General features: G+C 35.2%; 1 protein-coding gene across 1 annotated transcript in view; it reads left to right on the top strand.

Moving 5' to 3' along the window:
- PTPN3 (protein tyrosine phosphatase non-receptor type 3) overlaps positions 1-21274 on the top strand; it is a 93390-nt gene that overhangs the window by 4667 nt on the left and 67449 nt on the right. Inside the window, exons 2-9 of the mRNA XM_062567948.1 lie at positions 3733-3840; positions 3916-3973; positions 4969-5047; positions 6476-6520; positions 7242-7294; positions 15584-15704; positions 17927-18014; positions 20106-20194. Coding sequence (XP_062423932.1) covers positions 3733-3840; positions 3916-3973; positions 4969-5047; positions 6476-6520; positions 7242-7294; positions 15584-15704; positions 17927-18014; positions 20106-20194 — 641 coding nt within the window. The remainder of the gene's footprint in view (positions 1-3732; positions 3841-3915; positions 3974-4968; positions 5048-6475; positions 6521-7241; positions 7295-15583; positions 15705-17926; positions 18015-20105; positions 20195-21274) is intronic.

Below are 21274 nucleotides of genomic sequence, written 5' to 3'. Positions count from 1 at the left end.
TTTTATCTGTAGCAATCTAAATGAAGACAAAACACTCTAAAATCGGACAGATGGAGGAGGAGGGTGATTTTTGTTTAAGGAAATAACCTGGGGGACTTGCTTTCTAATTCTTGAGAAATCTGAAAATGTCTGCTGATTTATGTTGCTGTTAAGCACTTCTACTGCAAAATGTCAGCAACTTGACCAACCGAAAGTAGTGATTCAGTTTCAACAAAACAATGGCATTTTTCATGTGGATTTTGACTTTGGCACAGTAATGATAGTTTTTTTTTTTTTTTTTGTTCCTAAGTTGTTATTTAAAGATATTCATATTACAGTTTGAATCTGAAGTTTAATAATTCAGTTAGTTCGATTCTGTCTTTGAAGCTATCTCTGTCCCATTCTAAGGCTATGTATTAAGCTTTCCGGATCTGGGAAATGTTATTTGTTATTCTGATACTTACAGAATGTGCTCAGATACCATGTCTAGGTGCTTTTAAATAATAAATGTTTACTGATCAATAATGCAAACTTATTTACAAACTTGGTATAAAAATGCAGAAATTTTCCACTCTTGCTCTACTTTGAACTGTTTACCAGGAATGACCATTTAGGAAGTATAGTATTGGTATTATGTTTAAAATAATGAGCAGTGATATGTCTGTCTTAAATGTTCATTGTGATTGTGGATGTAAGTCGTAATTCCAAACTGCTCATGTTAAAATGTAATAATATGAAATTTTAGAATCTTCACCACTAAGACCTTTTCTGCTGCATGTTGTTTGTTAATTTAGATGTTGGTGCTACTCTATGTCCCTGTATGTTGAAAGAATTGGTGTATGAAGTTTCAGGCTGGCAACAAATATTTAGTTTTATATTTGGCCAGATTAATATACTGTATGACTGGAAAACAGTGAAGACACCATGAACCTTGATGATGCCTATGAGACAGTGAGAAAGTGATCTAACCTATTACAGGCTTGTTTGTCTGACCCTTTTGCAGAGACTTCAGAACAGATGTTGAAGGAAAGAATTACTAGAGGAAGATTTTCCAAAGTTAAATCTGGAATGATCATTTTTAAACAAATTTTTTGATAAAAAGAAAATGCAGTGGATCAAAACTCTGTGGGCCCAGTTTAACTGAACTGTGTCCATCTTGTTGTTCAACTCTCTGGCTCCCTAGGACAGAGTAAAAATACTTTGTGTTATAAAACACGTGATATCCTGTAGTATTTCAGAGTACTTTGTGGCTTTTGACTGTCTATTGGAATTTATGCCAAAACACAAAAGCAATGGTATGACATGCTTATATTGCCCTGCTTTACACCTAGGTCTGAAAATTTGTTTATGTGCAAATAGATGGAAGATGAAGCAGTGTGAACTGTAATGGTAACTTTAATTATAGGTGTATAGGCTGAAAAGTAATTCAGCTGTTTCTTAAAAGTCGCATTTTATTATGTTTTTAAATGTATCTGTTGATGAGGAAGGGATGCAACTGTATGTTTAACCTGAAACTGCCATAGTTTGTGTTGATAGGTAATGTTTGACAATGCTTTCGGCAAGGAAATGCGGTCCCTGTCTTCATTTAAGCTTCTCAGCCTGAGTAAATACTGTTTTGGGAGTGGAGGGGGGAGAGGGGATGGACTCCTTCAGCTTAAGGAATTTTAACAATTGAAAAATATTTTAATAGTTGAAAATAACCACTGTACTTGGTTTAGGTTTCTGGAGTGGGTATTTATCTCTAGGCACTGTGGAAGAGGAAACTTTCTGCTTTTGATACTAGAGAGCGAGAAATGGAACCACAGAAAAGTAGTACTGGGAATTGTTTGTGACAGGAAATACAGAGAGAGGAGGAGGAGAATGAAATTGTATGCATGTAGGTAGAAGAAGCTAGTACTTGCTGAGCAGCTAGACTTAGGGTTTGGAGACATAAGGGAACATTTCAAAGAGATAGGCCTGCAACTGCTGAGCAAGGAAATTGGAATGGGGGAACTTAATTATTTTTACTGAGGAAGCAGTAAGAAGGCTAGGAATTCATATGCAGTGGAGAGGGGGAAATAAGGTGAAGGTGTTGGGATTGAGATGAAGAACCAGAAAAGTTAGAAATGAGGTGGGATTGGGGAAATAGTGCTGTTGAGAAGAGAGGAGTCTGAAGGGAAGAAGAAAGGTTCCAATTTACAAAGGTAATTATCAGGGGAATCTACTCACTACAGTCTTCTATGCTATTTGTAATGATACCCAAGACTCCTGAACTCGCCTACTTTCTTGTAGTAAAATGTATGTCTCATTCACTGTAATGACTGCTTTTGGTCACAGTGTTGCTGTGAATTCCTCATGTAGCTCAAGTGTCAGAATTATGCATCAGAGTTGTAAAATCATGCTTCTGAGTTGTGCAAGTGTTACTTGATAGAAGACTCTATCCTTCTTGTTAAAAAAGGAAACCCAAACAACTTAGTGAAATGGTAAGTATAGTGAAGATAAATAGAATGCTCATAAGTCAGGAAATGCCTGTTATTTCAGAGAGCTAAGGTAGCATCTGCAACTTGGATTGGGCCCTTTTGTGCATATACATTGATAGTCTCTGATAGCAAATCTCACAACTTTTATGGAAGATGCTACCTCACTAACTACACTGGATGGAACCGCTTTGGAGATGCGCATCATCCTGGCTGTGTGCAGCGAGGAATGCTTGTTCATATGGATTTATACCAATTGTGGCTGAGACTTCGCAATTTTTAAGCTGAGTTTAAACGTGCTACTTCAGAAAAGTTTTGGGACTGATCAGCACGGTAATCTGAGTATCCTGAGCACTGGTAGTCCCATTAGGAAGGAGGAGGGTAGGAATGTGCATCTGGGCAAAAGAAAGTGCAGCATAGCCTTAGAGACTTGGGTTTACTTACGTTTATTGTTAGAGCTCACTATTTCTTACAGAAATTTAAAGAAAATGTGAGATTGTCAGAAATGAAAGAGTAGTTTCATATGTGATGGCTAAATGTTGCCTTTACTGTTTTCTTATGTGACTGTTCCAGAAAACTAGGCACAGCTTTTCCTAGGAATCTAGTGATTGTGTGGCTGTTATCTTTGAGCTGGAGTGTGGTCTAGAAATACTGACCATTCAAATTCTAAATGAACTGCCAGAAGTTCTACTCCAGCTGTAGAAAGTTAGGTAGTATTCAGTACTTCAAAATAAGCTAGCAGAGTGCTAGATCAAGGCAAAAAATGGGATAGCTTGATGGTAGCTGAATATATGGAAACTGATGTGTAGGTGAAAATTTAAGCTGGAATACAGTATCTGATGGCTAGAATATAGTTTTCTTCCCCTCCATGCTGATATGTAAAGGCTTTGCCTGTGAGAGCTGCTGAGGAAAGGCTCATAGATGATTTGGTAGTGACAGCAGGAGCCACAGCAGCTTCATGTGGCTGTAAGCCACAGCTGCAGGGTACAGCTCCAGTGAGTAGCAGAAAAACTGAGCATGGGAGAAGGCTGCTTTAAAGTAAATTGCTACACCCATCTCCTAGACTTAAGTTCATGTCAATTCATATTATGAGACTTGCACATTTTTTGGAAAGGGATACTCTTTCTTTTTTTAAAAAAATCTTTTATCAAAATAAGGTTCCCAGATTGCTGAGGAACTCTGAAATAGTGCTGGTTTTTAATTCATTAATTAAATTTTATGACAAATTTCAATTAATTGTATTTTACAATCTTGTGTGTGCTGCAGAGTTTCACTTCTAAAGTTTTCTTGCTTTCAGAAGCAAGACACTGGTCAGATCTTGTTGGATATGGCCTATAACCAGTTGGGTGTGACAGAGAAGGAATATTTTGGTTTACAGCAAAGTGAAACGTCGGTAGATTCTCCTGTAAGTATAGTAAATAATAAATATGTGTATATAAAAATAGTACTTGTGAATAAATGTTTGTAATCCATCTAATAGTTTTTCATTTCACAGCGATGGCTTGAACCAAACAAACCTATTAGAAAACAGTTAAAAGGTAAGACTTGTTTTCAATACCTTGGTTGTAACTGTGTAGTTCAGGTTTTATGCTCTTGTGATTAGAATAAATACAGCTGTTAGATGTTAGTGTCCAAATGGTAGCTTTTGTTTCACAGCAAGTCTTATCACTTTAAGTTTTCTTTTTTTTTTTTTTTCGTCAGAGCTTTCTGCATTTTCTTACTGTTACCTGAGTGCTAATAAGACCTGTTAGGTCACTAACATTGATGCTGTAGTAGCGTCTAAACATGGTACTGCTTTCAGAGCCTATATTGCCCACTGTTCAGAAGCCAATTTGTGGTGCCAATAAACCCATTCTTGTATTCTTCTGTAGAAGGTAAGGAAGAGGAATTTTGATCGAGAGGAGTGTTTTTGTTGTTGTTGTTGTTGTTCAAACAGCTCCAGGTAACAGAGAATACATACTAATAATAAGAGCTTAAGGACAGGCCAGCCAGCTGCTAAAGATACTGCTGCCCAGGTAGCAGCTTAGGGAAGATAGCTTGGTATGGCTGAGTTGCACAGTCAAAATTTCTGCTGTAAACCTTTTTAATTACACTTGAAGGCTCTCTTATATCTGCCATATGCTGTATAGACTGTGTATGAATTGCATATAAATAAAAATACATGAAGTTAATATGGTGAACTTCTGTTAATTTTTGTTTTATGTATAAGATAGGATTAAGCATTTTCCTGATTGTTTCTTTTTCGCCTTCTAATTGCTACAGGGAGCAGAGATGATAATTATAGTGCCTTTATATAAAATAGCATATACAAAGTACTTCAAATGATAATACCACAATATTTAAGAATATTCTCTCTCATAGTTGGTGTGGGGGATCGGAAAGACTTCTCATGGTTTCTTTCTATATTCTAGAGGAAAGCAGATTTCTATGTGGTTGTTCATTCATGTAATTCTCCTATAAGTATACACATGAAAAAACATCTGATTCTTTCAATTTAAAGAGAAAATTGATTTACTCTTCTAAAACATTGTAGGAGGTTTTCCCTGCAACCTTTGTTTTCGCGTAAGGTTTTTTATACCTGATCCCAACACACTCCAACAAGAGCAAACCAGGTAACTTCTATATTTGATCTTTATCTCCATAAACTAAATGTGTGGTGTCTGCCCCTCTCACCCCCTGGTTTAGGGAACTATGTTTTATTCTGAACATAGCTTTCTATAATTTTGTTTTAAAGGTGTTTGGAATTAGCTGTTTGTCTGGAACGAATGATTTCTGCTATACGCAGTCCACATTTTAAAAACACAAATGGAATATAAGCTAATACAGAGATGTTTGTTTATTTAAACCTTCGATTATTTCCTTTGAACCCTTCAGCAGTTGAAGCACCTGTCTATTGCATTTTTCTTTCCTGAACTCCTTTAGTTATCCAGATGCCATGATTTAAAAACAGGGAAGTTCAATGATTTAAGGTATCTGTGTGTCTTCATTCTATACAGAGTGCTGCATCAACAGTAAATCAGTATTTTGAACATGTGTAGTAGATTTAATTCTGAAGGTGTGTGTGTGTAGGGGTACTATTCATTTCAGGAAGAGCAGAAAAGTCCTCATTTTCTGTGTTGCCCATTGCTTGTAACATTAGAATTATGATTTGGAATTATGATGCAATCTTCAATTTTCAGTTAACTTGTCATAGAATATTTCTGTTCAATGTATGTGATTTAGAAATAATTCAGGCCCCCATGAATCTGGTATTTCTTTTAACATTCTTGATTGTTTAAATGTTAATAGTTAATAATTTCAGTGATTTGAGGATATAAATTGTAGAACATGTTAAATAATTTTATTGTAAAAAACTCAGATGTTGACTTGTTTTTCCCTTCGCTAATTATGCATTTCTAAGTAGTTGTGCAGTTTAAACCGAAATTATTCGAAGATTAGCTCTTCATGATTCTTAACATCCCATTTCATCCAGTATCACTCTCAAGTAAAGTTGTCAAATGCTCTAATGTGAGCAAAACAAAACTGCTCCAGGAGAATTGTTGCAAGAGCTTTTGTCAGCATCTGCTGCTTGAGAAATGAATCGTTAAGAATAGTCCCAAGACGGATGATCAGTTTTCATAGTAAGAAAATATACATTCAAGAACTCAAGAGTAATGTTCCTGGGAGAAAGGGAACCCAATCCTGTAATAGTTTCTGTTCTGCAGCATCAGTTATGGAACTGAGTTACTTTGTAGGTACATTCTGTAGCACATGGACCTGATTTTTTTTTTTTTTTTTTTTTTTTTTTTTATCATTTGACTTTGATACTATGGTACTGGATTTGCAGTACAGACTGTAAAAGGTCTTTAAAACTGTTGTGAAAGAGAATTGGAATATGATTACATATTTGTATATGCCAGTAAGCTTTATTCACCTCCTTGTATAGTTTGTGAGGAAATCTGTCCTTATAATAAAATGAAATTACTACATGTAACCATTTAAACCATACCTTTTAAATGTTAAAATCGTCTTTTTATTTTTTCCTAAAATGTATTTCCTAGGCACTTATTCTTCCTGCAACTGAAGACTGATATTTTGGAAGGAAGGTAATATAAGACTCTTCACTTTCTCCTTAATTCTCTTAAGAAAAAAAGTGTGTTTTCTGAGGGTCTATTGTTACTATAAAAATTTATCTCTTGAAATAATACTTTAAAAGAAAACCAAGTTGTTAGGAAATTCTCACTTAGCTCAGTTGTTAAGAAGTGTTTAGGCATCTGTTGTGAGTGAGTTGTAGTAGATGATGTCTACTCGGTGGCTCCTTTGCCTGTGATTCCTGTGTGTTTGTGTATTAAAAAAGGTGAAAAAGGTGGTCCAGATTTATATTTGCTGCCAAATATAAATTGCATTTAGAATTTTGTAGTAGGTGTTGGTTTTCTTTGGTGGAGTCACTTCTGGACTGTCTTTGGCCATGGCATTTTGGCTGACTTTAGTGTTTGTGTCTAGTTTTAAGTATAACCGGCAGCAGCTATTAAAATCATGTCCAGAGCCCCAGAAAAATCCCTTCCCTTTTTGCTTTCTGGAATAGGTATCCAGTAAGGATATGAGCATGTCCCTTTTGGACTAGTTATTTCCATTCAGTTAAGGAGCTGTTACACCACATCTAGCTTTTGTTATCCTACTATGTGATGACAACCAAACTTTGTAAGAATGAGATATTTTGAAGATAAACCTAGGTCTTCATGAACTTTACTATTTGCAGGAAGATTGCTAACACTTGCGTTTGTGCTATGTCTATGTCTAAATAAAAAGTATTTTTCCCCTTTCCAGGTTGTCATGCCCTCTTAATTCTGCTGTTGTCCTGGCATCGTATGCAGTACAATGTAAGTAGTAATCAATTTTTCTTGTTAACAAATGTGTTTGACCAACCACTTTCTCCACTGTTCTGCACTGAAAAATAAGGAAAAGTTTCTTTGTCTATTTGTGTGGAATGTTCAAAAGGCTATAGATGATGCTTTGTTTTTTCTTTTTTTTTCTTTTTTTTTTTTTTTAAAAAACACCTCAGGACAGTCTAAATATAAAAAGTGTACTTTTTAATTCTATCTTGCAGCAAAAGTGTTGATTGATACAAGAGTAATAGTATCCTTATTTATGCATGTCTGTAGCTGTATTGCTGACCAAAAGATATGTTTTCATTGTCATTCGAAACAAAATAATGAAATGTAGTGTATCTTACGGTAACTTGGAAGGAAACCATTCCAGATAAAGGCAAGATCATCTAGAAAATAGTTGAGGGGAAAGTAACATCCATGATTAAGAAACTGTAATGTATTCAGATAATGCTGTTTCAGTAAATGCTGCTTTCGTTAGTTACATAAAAACTGTGTGGCATTGTGCAATACATTAAGATGAGTATACTTAAAATACTTAGTCTACTACTAAGTCTAGACTAATAGTCTGCTACTTTCTGTTTGCTACTAGCAGAAAGAAGCTTTAAGGGAAAAAAATCTTCTGTAGGAAAAACAAGATGAAGCCTGACTGTATACCTTAAATGCCTTCTGTAAGGATGGTGAAAAACAGCTGAAGGGAGATCATTCTTAGTCAACCGCCCTCCAAAAGAGAAAACAATTTTAAAACAAAACAAAACCCTCAGAATTTGAGGGGTCTGCTGAGTTTATTCATAAAAATGATTTGGGGAGGAAGAAGTCCTGCAAGAATAGCTGGTTGTGTATTTATCCCATTTTTTTATGGAAAAGCTAGCAATGTCCACAGAAATGATTATAAGAGGGCATTTTTGCTTGAATAAAGACCAAACTAAAAAATTGAAAACATGCTTTTCAAAGGAGAAAGCACTGAGAGTGGTAAATTGTTGATACTGAAAACCCTAAGTAACTATGAAACATTCACTTTTATGTTTGTTGTATTTTGCACTCACTTTTATTAAATGGAACTTCTTGTTTTGAGTTTCCTTTTTAGTTCTTTGGATACTACTAGTGCAGTTATTTGTACTGAAAGAGAATGCATGATAGAGCTTGGTATGTGGAAAGTTGGTAAAGATTGTGGAAGGTGCTGTTGTGTTTTTTAGCTTTCTCTTTCCCAGTGGATTCTGGAATTTCTCACGCAGCTGTTTGCCACATTTTTTTTCTAAAAGTTGTTGTTATCAGGTTAAAAAAAAATCGTTTTGCTAGCTGATGGCCTTTCTGTCACTGTTTGTATGGTACCTATGTTTATTCTATTACTGTCTACACCAACAAAGAATGAAACATTCAGAGAGACGCACTCTTTTTAAAAAAGGTGTGTTTTTTGTCTTTCTGTTGGGCTGTTGCCATTTACCAGAAGATGATGGCATAAAAAGCCAGGATAAGTGTATAGATCTCTCTAGATTCATGTTTGCTTAGATTCTTGTTAACATGAATTGTTCTAAATAGTTTTCTTGTGGTATTTTAACTTCCAATTATACTTTTTAAGGAGAGTTTAGATTCCTAGGTATAAAGTGTCTGCTTGTTAAAAAGCAGTTGTTTGAAGTTGTCGTGGATCAGTTGTACTTGCTATTGCTGCCATTTCTTAGTGGTTTTCAGGCTTCCTGTAACTTCCCTTATATGAAGAAGGGGAAACCATAGTTGTCTGACAACTTTATAGGTTACTTGTACAAGAGATAGAACAGTTGGACATGGTGGGAAGGGCTGAAGAAGAGCTCTTTCATAGTGCAAGGATTTTGTTTAATATTTCTGTTCTTGTTTAAGTGTGTATTTATTTATTTATTTATTTTAATGTGTGGCAGTTATGTAGTTAACCTTCGGACCGTTACTTAGGTTTTTGGAGTTTGGCAAATTGAAACTTGTTGGTGATGGCTTTTATACAAATAGAATGCTGTTCTCTGTATTGCCCCTTGCATGGATGCTTGAGTCTAATACTAAAATTCTAAAAAAGTTTTGAAAATTTTCTCTGCCTTTGAATACGACATACTTTGTGTTGTCAAATGGTACTTAGTTACAGGGGAACAGTGCATGTGAATACTGTGTCCAATTATCTAGTGTGTCACTAAACTTGATTATGAATACAGTTCAGCTGCTTTAAGAATAAGTTATTAGTTTAACATCGCTAAATGTCTTTGAGAGAAATGATGTATTCTATGATCACTGAAATTTTGAAATTCTTTTTTTAAAAAAGTGACTAAATTTTATATTTCAAATAATTAAAAAAATAAGTGAAACCAAGGCATGAAACACTTATTAAAATAAACTGTAATGATAAATTTTGCCCCTTGTTTTTTACCCTTATAAAATGTGAATATTGTACACAATCTATAAAACTAAGTAACGGACCTATGCAGTGTGTCTGTTGCTTTTTATTTATTTTAAAATATCATGTAGCTGATTTACCACTACTTGTTTTCTGTAACTTTCTGTAATAAGTTCCAAATTCCAGGATAGTATGAAAATGCACCTAACTATACATATGTGAGAAGTCCCATGGATTTGGTGGGAATACATTCTCATATGAGTAAGTGCTTTGCTAGGTCGAGGCCTGAATCTGAAGCAAAGCAACAAAGCGGAAGTTATGAGTACTTATCATAACTTTGAGAACTTCTTGCTTTGTGAGAGCTTCTAAGCTTTCTTTTCCCTGAGCATCTGTTGCTTAGTGATTCATTAAGACTTTTTTTTTTCTCGGCACTCTTTCCCTTGTCTCCTTTGGTGCTTTTCCTTATTCAGCTATACTTGGAGAACAAGGAGGTTTCTCTAGCACACTGCTGCTTTTGATCAGGAATTTGTTCAGGAAACTGTTGGTTTCTTGAGTTTGAACCCATTCTATTTTTCACTTCTTGTGAGAAAAGGAAGGCTGGTGAGGGTGAGGAGTCAAGGGAAGTTTAGCTTAGTGTGGAGGCTACTCAGGAACTAGGGGTAAAAGAGTTTGCTTGAACTTTGGGAATGCCAAAGACTTTATGAATGTTACCTGGCTTTTTTAATGTCTAATTTCTCATTCTGTCTTATCACAAAGTGATGAACTACCACAAGTATACTCAGCAGCAGTTTACGGTTGTGTTTAGATCAAATGTTTTAAAGGGCTTGAGCGTGAAGCATTCTTTCCTTTTACAAAACTAGCATGTTTTCTTCCCTTTCTATTTATTCACATAATTCACTAATTCTACTAGTCTGATAGTAAGCAAGCATGACTTCCCTGAGTGGCTCAGAGAGTTCACACTCTTGTCCTAATCTGCATACAGACACAACTTTTAGAAATGTGTTTTCTTTCTCTTAGTAGCCTGCTGTGAGTTCTTTGGTCCTTCTGGAGTCTTTTTCTAATAGCTGTGTTTTCAACATGGTATCTTTAATATCTGCACCCAAGAGGACTTTACTCTTTTGAATGCTCCTGTTTAATGTCTTTTTAATAAGTGCCTGCATTTTGATGTTTGTCCTTCTTTGAAACTAAACTCTCCAGTGGATTTTTTTTCGTGATTCCTGAAGCATTGTTGTATGTGACTATTTTGTAGTCACTGTTACTCAGTAGTTCTTTGTTAATACTGTTTTGGTCTAGGTCCTGTGTTTTAGTTTATGCATGTATTGCCTCATCTCTTATGCATCAAGAAGTGATTGCGTAATCTAGACTGCTCACATCATACAGATGAGGATGCATCTTCTCCTCGGCCTTCATTATTGCATTTTACTCCTTCATCTCAGCATATCAGTCGCTATTGCCATACTAATATGGAGGCTTCTCATGTGGCACTAATATAAGTATTAGGATGTTCATACAGGTATTCAGATTGCAATTTTACCCCTGAGAATTTTTATTCCTTAATATAAGTTAACTGATTTAACCTTTGCCATTGAGTTGCCATTAAGTTTCCTCTTACTCCACTCCTTCACCATCATGACCGGCTGCTATTCCCATAAAATTTGTACACTAGACTTACTCCTTTGCTTGGTAATTTTCCTTTCTGATGATATCTTGATCTACTTATTTAATTATGCTCTTGTGAAACCAAGTAATTCATTTCACCTTGTGCTTTATTCATGTCACCTACAATATTTAATGCTGCAAAAAGTTATGAATTGAGTGTGAAATTATTTGGTCTTTTTCTGATATGCCTCTTGGATCTTTAGAAAGCTGATCTTTCAGAGACTACTTTTGTGCAGCTGTTCTTTTGGACCAAATTGTTCGTGTTATCTGTAGCCAATTCCACATCATGTTTAGTCAATGAATGACTTCTGCGTTTCCCTTCTAACATGTGTAGTTATGTGGAATACCTGTATGCAGAAACTAGTTCTGGTGTTACTACTTCGTACGTAAACTTTTCTGTTATTATATGCAAGCAAATTATCTGGAATTGGAGACCAATTTGTCTTCTGCCTCTCCAAGAATCCCAGAGAGATGTGGAGTAGGAAATGGTAACCTCTAAAGTTAAGCAAAGTTGAAGGCTTATTCCCTGTAATGTGTTGTGGAGGTAGCTGATGTCTCTGTAGGAAAAAAGAATAAGGTCAGATCAAAGTGGTGATATTTTGGTGTTAGTAGAATTTAGTACAAAATATTAATTTCTGAAGCTGGAAATAGTTGATTTTTTTTTTTTTAGTGTGGTCATGTGATAAGAAGCTTTGATACTAAAAATAACCTCATGTAGGTAGAACCATAGAAGAATTTTTCTTGGAAGCAACTTCTCCAAAATCAGATTGGGGTGTTTAGAGCCTTTCCAGTTGTTTTGAGTTTCCACTGCTGAAACTTCTGTCATCTATCGTCCTTTTGCTTTACGACTCCAAACAGAGTCTAGCTCTTTTTTGCAACCTCTGGATAGTGGAAGATAGAAATGAGATCCACACTCCCTTATCCTGTTGTATAAGCCAGCTGACTTATGGTCTTGAAAGGAAGCACTAAATGAAGCCTTGGTAATTCCTATAACTGCTGTTGGCATCAGTGACTTTCTCCACTTCCATAACTGTCAGATCTTCCCTCTGTTAAGCTTCTCTTTTAAAGGTTTTTATTTGGTTTTATGCAGTGATATGTTTGATACCTGAGTTCTTTTTTTGGGAAAGATTTGTGTGTACCCATAGAATTCCTATTGAAATCTCAGTGCTACACAAATATTTGACCCTGGTCTTCCCTTCTTTATCTGAATCTTGTCAAAATGTTTATTTTATTTCTTTTGAATTAATCCTTTTTTAATATCTTCCTGCAAAAAGTGCTTTTGCTGACAAGAAATGAATCCTCTCCTGCTTCTAATAGAACAGTCAAATTCTTTTTGCATAATCTGAAGAAAACATGACTTGTGTATGTTGCAATAGGGCATAGACAGTTTATATCCTATGTTAACTTAAATCATCGCAAACTGTTTTTCAAATGTTCCTAAATTCTTACTGTGCTGGAAGCATATATAATTCATATTTGGACAGATCAACATGGAACTTCTTCCAAAAAAAATGATGTGGCTACTTGGTTATTGCACTGTGCCTTTACTGAGAGCTGGAAAGTAAATGTGCTCTTTGAATATGGCCTTCTGAATGAATGGTTTAAAGCTCTTCATATTAAATTTATAGCTTTTGAATATCAGATTCTTACATTGGAAATAACTGATTTACCCACTCCCCTTTGGTTCATTTTGCTTTTATTTTACTCAGTGTTCTTTCCCAGTTATAATGAATTCAAGACCAATAGATGGCTAGAATGGGGAAGATAAAAATACGCTTTTTTACTGTAACTTTATCCACATTGAGTCAGTACATGCCGATCCATGTGATCGGAGAGGGAAAGATATCTTTATTTCCTCTCCTCTGCTCTCTCCTGGAGAAATTCAGTAAGGAGATAAACGGGTTTTTCTACCTACTGAGGACTTGATATGCCCTGACTTTTTCTTGTATTTGGATAATTAAAATCCTGCACAAGATTATTACTCTTCAAGATGTCTACTAATCAGCATTTATAGTTTCTCTTCAACTCTGACAGTTGGCTGGAGAGTTGGAGAAGCAAGTAGTACTCTAAACTGCTCCCCTTGTTGACATGACCTCAGATAGCTAGGAAGAAGAGGAAAAAAGACCAGAAAAGCTCCATGTTTGGAAGATGAGCCAGAAGATCCTACGTCATAATGAATCAAGGAACAACAGTTGCCCTCTTTAGAGAAGGTAAAATTACAGTAAAAAATTTTTTACCTAATACAAGTAAATTTAGAAGTGGACAATTACATTGTCATATTCTTGGCAATCCAGTCTCTTCCCACTGACAAGAATGTGATTCAAACTGGCTGCAGAAAAACTCCTTTGCCAAAATGTTAAAAATGTAGATCATCTTTCACAGAAAAGATGAAAAGTGTTAATGACTAATAAAGAGAAATTGTTAACATATAGATATTCCTAAAATTTTTTTCTAATCCTTGTTGTACTTCTAAATCTTCTGGCTTGATACTTTTCTTTTTTTCCCCTTCAAAGAAATACAATTTGACAACAGTATTCAAATAAATACTTAGTCTTTTACCAGCCATTTTGCTAACTAATTGAAAATGTAGGCTGCCTGTAAAAAGAAAAAGAAAGGTCTAAGTATTGCAGGCACATCTGTGTTCAAAATAAATTACTTAATGTCTGTCTATCCACTTCCTTTTCTATTTGAATACTTGATGCTGGCAGTTAAGTATGCAACTATATCTGAGCTTCTGACATTTCCTTAGGAAACGTTTTGTATCTCAGTGGTTCGGTTTCTTAGACCATGTAAGTCATGCTTTCATTATGTAAGTTGCAAATGTTAATTCTCCACTGCATTACAGATACTCTTTAGTTACTGTACCTGTAAATTATTTCTGAAATGCACAACTCTTTCTGAGCATGAATCATTTAAATCACTGTTATATATTTTGTATTTCCTGGAGGATAATGGTATGAAACTGTTCTGCAAAATAATGATAATAGTATTGTCCTTAGGAGTATGGTCTTTAACTTCATGATATAGTTGAGGTTTTCTATGCTGCAGTGTTTGCGATCTGTACAGATACTTTCATTTGCATTAATTTACAAGTTAAACAGATAACTGCTGGACAGCTTTAACGCTTTAAAAGCTCCAAAGTTGGAGGGAAAAGGAACCAGAACAGCTCAGGTTCCAGTAGATTACTTAAGCATCCTATCATTTGGCGTTCAACCGCCTTATTTTATGAAAACTGTTATGCTTTCATGAAATACAGGTTTTAATGTACTTACTTGAAAGTAGATAAATTTGTGGCAGACAGGTAAGTACTTGATTTGAAGTACCTACCCATCCTTCTGCCATCCTGTGTCCAAATTTTCTATTTTTATAACAAGTGAAAGGTTTGTGTGTGTTTTGTGGTGGTGGTGGTGGTGGTGTTGTTGTTGTTCCCCCCCCCCCCCCCCCAGGATATAAACTCATGTTGACCTAGCTTTTAAAGAAAACTTTACTTGGGCTGAGGTTATATGTTTGTGGTCATATACTGCTTTCATCTTTTTCAGATATTTCACCATCTGTGAATAAGAATTAGCTTTTACATAGCAACTACTTTTTTTTTTTTTTTTTTTAAGTACTATTCACTACCATGCTGAAAGGATAAAATTTGGGGGAACATTGATTCTTAGTTTATTTGACTATAAATATATCTTTACCTTCTGGTACCAGCTGTGTCAATATGTGTAAATTGAGAGTTGCTTCTCATGCTATGTTAAGCAACTCGCATTCAGCTGAGGCAGGAATAACAATTGAACTGTTAGGACAGAGCCACAATAATTAGTTTGAACAGTTTTTACCTGAAAGTGTAAAGAGTAGATGTGTTTGAAATGAATCATCTTGCTGAAGTCTTCTAATCTGTTATAGTCAAGTGAATGTATATCAAATTGATTTTTGTTTGCCCTCTCTTACTGAAGAAATTTGGTTTCCTCATGTTGTAGTACTGAATGTCTGTGCTGACACTGTGTGCTGCCTGCCTAGTTTTACAACATCTTGTGATGCAAAAGTGTGGCTACATGAGTATGCACAGTACTGAGTCATTTAATACTTGAAAGTAGTTATAGTAAGCATACTTTGAAAAATTTTTATTCACTGATGTCATAAAATTCACCGTGTTCAACACTGCTTGTCCAGTGGGCAGTAATTCCTAATTCTCGTTTTCCTCTTGTCTGTATTTTAAGTATTTTATATGGACAATAATTAAGTATGAAAATGTGTCTATGCTGCTTTTTTCCTAACAGCTCAGCTTGGAGACTATAACTCTTTAGTGCATCATTCAGGATATCTGTCAAATTACAACTTTATACCAGAGCAGAATGAAGATTTTCTTACCAAAGTAGAATCACTACATGAACAGCACAGGTAACCTTAATTCTTATTTTTTTTCTCTTCTCATGAATGTGTATGAATGTGTGGTGTTTTAAGGAGAGGAAGGGGAGGATTCATGTTCGTGGTAGTTCTAGCACAACAGACAGTTTTTCGTGAAATTTTTAATGAATAAAATATTTGGTTTTAGAATATGGGTTCAAAACTAGTTTTGTTCTGAGTGTGATGTTAATATGTTAAAGCTTTTAAAGAAACTTCTAATTAAAATAATTAGTAGATTAGTTAGTGCTACACATTGATAGTGTCAAACATCTAGAACACTGTTTGTATCAAGTATTTGAGAGTTTTTTGTTTGAGGGCTTTGGAGCTTATTTCTGAACATTGTTGGGAACTGACAATCCCAGTCACGCTACTGCTAATTGTTCTTTTTGACCCTGCTCATTCTCTTGTAGAACTGCAGATTTGGAGTTACTGGGGTTGACCACATACTCATATGCTACTGGCAAATATGTTAACCTAAGGAATTGTCTGTGAGCATTTGAGCGAATGAAATCTGTATCTCGATGGATTTTTCTCTGCCCTTATCTTTGCTACAACAGAGCTACTTCTGCTCTCACCTACTTAATTTGATTTCTTGCTTGCCACCGTGAAATACCTTTGTTTTCCACCTCTGTTTGATGTTCCTTAACTTCTTTGCTATCTTTCATTGCTTTCAACTCTCCCTCCTGTTTCCTGACTGTTGGTGGGAGAGAGATGTACTAAATAGTTCTGAAATTCATGTGTGCTCACCAGCACAGTCCTGGCATGCATGCTGTGTAGCCAGCCAGTTGTGGAGTGAAAACAGAAGAGAACCCCTGTGCTCACACTACAACCATTCTCTCTATGTAGGTACTAATCAGGACAGTTCTTTCCTAGCTGTTCATGTTCAGGAATGCAGCACCTGAGGCCTCTACTCCTTCCAATTTAACTTGCAATTACTTGTAGGCTCAGAAGGTATTAGAGAGGTCTTGCAGACGGGCATGAATAAATTCTTAGGCAAGTGTTAGTCTTAGATCACTAAGGGAAGATTCTGAGGGTCTTGAAGTGGATGTGTTGAGGTCATGGTTTCAACACTGTTACTGCCAGAGTTAGAAGATTGGTTATGGCCTACAGAGAACAGACTAAAAATTGCCGTAGATATAGACAAAGATGTGATGGAGGTCTGTTAGACTTCTCTGGGTCCTTTCAATGAAATTGATGCTTTAATCAGACTTCTATCATGAATTGAAGCTTTAATGATTAAGAAGCTTAAGTGCACTGTTTTAATTCAAATAAGTGATGGTAATTAAAGTTTTGAATAACAATACTTGAATATATTCATTTCAGACATGACTCAGTGGACAGTAGCTGTTGAGTAAGCCTGTGGTATCATACTGAACTGGGTAGACTTCAGAAATTTTGTAATTGTGCTTTTCCTTCTGTGTTCATCCCTGAATTTACAAAAGGATTTTTCTGTAATGTAGCTTGTTTTAACAAGGTTTTTACAATCATTTTTCACTTAAGTAAGCAGCTTGAGGTCTTAGGACATGGATACTATCCAAATTTGTAATGATTTCCTACTGTTTGCTGGATTTAGCCATCAACTTGAAGAAATGATACATTTGAAACTTCATATGGTGCTTGAGTTCCAGATGTGTAACAAGTTCTTGGATATCAAAAATTAAAATGCTTCAGGACTTTCTGATTATTAATTGCAAATAAATTCAGATAGCTTTTGCTTGCTGAGTTTATAGCTACTTTATAACTGTATAACTTTTAAAATATTCTTTCTCTCCCTTATATGTGAGTACATTCTGTGTCACTTCTGATCTTTCTTCTAAACACCTAATTCTTTCTGAGACACTACACAGTGTAGAATACTTACAAATACAACTCCTCATTATAAAAGAGGCTTTTACTGAGGAATTTTTTCCTCATCCCCTAAACAAAACAGCTAAGAAGGATTTTTTTTTTCCCCCCACCCCCATTTTTTTCTTCTTAAAAAGTACTGACTCAGAGTGGCTGAGATAATAGCATTATTTTTAATTTGCTTAGTTTTTCAGAGAGGAGTTCAGGAATGCTAACATGCTTCGTCTGTGAAGTACTTTGTGGCATTAGTTGCTAAGAAGGCTTGTTTGTCAGACACCAGGCTGTTGGATTCTCTTTTTCTGCATTCGTAGTAAATATAACTTCATATTTTTATTTTTTTTTACTGTAGTGCATTTTTTTTTCTTTTTTAGTGGCCTCAAGCAATCTGAAGCAGAGTCCTGCTATATAAATATAGCACGAACACTTGAATTCTACGGAGTGGAATTGCACAGTGGTAGAGTATGTTTACATTGCGTTTTTTCACTTGGAACATTTTATTATATGACTGAGTTTTTTAGATGAACTTTCTATTTGCAATGAAAATGTTAGCATTTCAACATTAGCTGTACCATGTGTTTATTTTTAACTGAAGAGTTTGGGTGATTTCTTCCAAACTTTGAGTAATATAGAAAAGTCCTAGAATTTCAGCCAAATAAACCAGATTTCCTGAACAAAACAAAAATGTATTTTTAAGATGTATTGTCTTGATACTGCAAATCATTTTATTTAAGAATTTTAGCAAAGTTTATGAATGTCATAGCATGGAAGAAAATGAATACTCTGTTTAGTGCTCTGATGTAGTTGGCAGATGTTTTAAGAGTTTACTTGCTGTGGATTTCTAGCACAGCCTTAAGAATATAAAGGTTGCCCTGCCCCGACTTGGACTATGACTCCGGGCTAAATCTAACTACTGTTAGACAGCACGGAAGATGACTGCTAAGGATGTATTTAAAATGCTGAGTGTTCATTTATAAAAGACATGTTCTAGTATTTCATTGTTTACTAGCATGTAATTATTTGATTATACTCTGAGAAATAAAGCCCTAAACACACTTATTTGTATGAGAATTATCATTTCTACTTTTGTATAATAGCAAACTATTATGGATAGTCTTAAGCATGTCTGAGCTGCTACCATTATTGGCCACCTTGTGACATAGACACTTAGTGTACTGTAATACAGATGATTAATTTCCTTGATAAAGATTACTGCTAATTTTACTAATATTTTTGAGATTTTTGTTAATAATCATGAAACTGAAAATTTTAATGAATAAATCCTGTGTTTATGTAATGATACAAGTGATGGAAGCATTTGTTTTCATTCCTCAGCATGTTGTTTTCTTCTGCTTTTTGTATGCTACCACTAATCTGTAAGTGTTGCATCTGACCTTTAAAGATTTCTAAAGCACTCCTCTGTAAAGCTACTGTGATCACATTCATTTTCATAAAGTATGTTGCTGAAATTACAGAGGCATTTTTGTAATGAAAGAGAAAAGAATGAAGGAGACAAATGTCCTTTGATTCAAATACAGTGGTTGTGGGTACATCATTTAGCATATGATGTAGACTTTCCACAGGATTGTTAGAGCACATACTACCTGTTGTATTCTTTTATAACTTACTGGTACCAAGAAATTGAAATTCGACATAAAAGGAAATGCTGTATTAGCTGAGCACACACTGCCATCTAGAGGATCAGCTAAGCTACTGAATGCTTTAAGAGAATTCATTGCCTCTGGTCATCCTCTATAAAATATTCTGTGTCCACTGAGTCAAACTTGATGTTTTAACCAGTGGGTTCCACACACCTACGTGTAGATCTATGCATGTGTTCAGCTCAGTTTAGAAACTTATGTAGTAAAATATTAGTACACATGTGAATTGTAGTAAGTAGAATCATAGCCAAGAACTGTAACTTTGACAGCTTCTGTTTAGATTTAGCCAGTCAACTACCCCACACCCGTTTTCTTGTTCAAATACTTATAGAAAAGCAGCATGAGTTACCTCTTGAATATCTTTCAATAGGGGTAAAGCTGTTGTAAATATATGGCTATGTTTTTCCTGTTAAGCATGTTAAGCTAACATAGTGTTTTTGTTTTAGCTAGCAGGTCTCTCTGGAAATCATAAGGAGTCCTTATCTTCCTTCGTCTTTCTAAACAGTTTAGAGTCAGGAGACTTGTGTCTAATATCCATGACTCTTTATTTTAATTGACTCCTCTTGGGAAGTACTTCAACTTCTTTCCATAGAAGTTTCAAGTCCAGTCGTATATTTATTTAACTTAGTCTGATATGGACCTAAAAATACCTAGGGTAGTAAGATGAACATTGCAACTTTTTTGATGAGTGAGACTTAATATTATATATTAGATGGGACTAAAGGAGAGAGATACATGAGAAGAAAAATCAGAATAAATGACTGAATTTTGCGGCTCAAGTGTTGCATTTGAACCTTGCCCACGTTGTGAGTGTAGAAAACTTGAAAATTAAATCTATAAATGAGAATGATACAAACTGCACCTGTATTCTTACAATATTTTTCTTTTTCAGGATCTTCATAATCTAGATCTCATGATAGGGATTGCATCAGGAGGTATTGCTGTGTACAGAAAACTCATCTGCACAAGCTTTTATCCCTGGTAAATTCCTTTATTAGTTAAGAAATGTATATACTCTTTTAAATCTGCTTTCTACTTGCTTTAGCATTTATTGCAAAGACAACTGCTATGCATAGATTTGTTCTTTATGGCGTGTCATGGTGTCCCCTTGCATTGAAGTAAAAATGAAGATTGTTGCTTACACTTTTACTTCTGCAAGACTTTTGAACTACTTGCACTGTGTAAAGTCTTAATCAAGTTAATTCACATGTGGGCATGAGTATGTGATTAGGAGGACCCTAGTAGCACTACAGATTTGCTGCTGTTATGCTCAGACATCTCTCTTCTCAATAAATATTACTAGTAAGTAAAGCTCAACAGTTTGTGATCTGATCATTATGTCCTGTCATTCAGCAAGATGATAATTGCTTCTTGGAAACCAAATGTAAAAAGAGTTATTTTTAGGTTCAGGTTCACTTAGACTTAGGATAACATTCATACAAATTCCTAAATTTCATCAAACAAGGTTATATAATATTAACATGTGGATTTTGGAGCCTCTAGAGAGGAGAGACCTTTACATTGTTTTATGATACCGGAAAGATTAGGATGCAGGATAGTAATTTAGAAAATTATCTCTAAGAATAAGAAGCAGTTTGCACAGCATGTCTGAGGTAAATAAAATTAGGATAATCAAAATAATTTGTAATACCTAATTTATTTGATATTGCTTGTAGGGAAAATCGGTAAAATAAGCTTGAAATTACAAATTAGTTTTAATGCATGTTGGATTGAAGTTGTGCAGATCAGGGGACTTCTTACAGAGCAACACATGCTGGAGAAGGCAACCCCACCCAAAACAAAACAAAACAACCCTCTGTCTTTTTATGTAGCCCCTTTTATGGTAAGTAGGTTTTTTGTATAAACTGAGCAAGCTTCAGCATGAATAGAGCTCAAGATGGCAGCAAACACCAACAGAGCACTCTTTCCAAAAGTCTAAGTGTGAAATATTCTGCAGCATTAATGGAGGACAACAGTACAAGATCTATGCCATATGTTAGCAGCCAAAGGGGACAAAAACTTCAGGAACAGCAGCAGTAAGACTGTACTGCTTAGGCAAAA

The sequence above is a fragment of the Rhea pennata genome, chromosome 2, assembly GCF_028389875.1.
Source record: "Rhea pennata isolate bPtePen1 chromosome 2, bPtePen1.pri, whole genome shotgun sequence".
NCBI classification, from domain to species: domain Eukaryota; kingdom Metazoa; phylum Chordata; class Aves; order Rheiformes; family Rheidae; genus Rhea; species Rhea pennata.
This window is presented reverse-complemented; position numbering and strand designations above follow the sequence as displayed.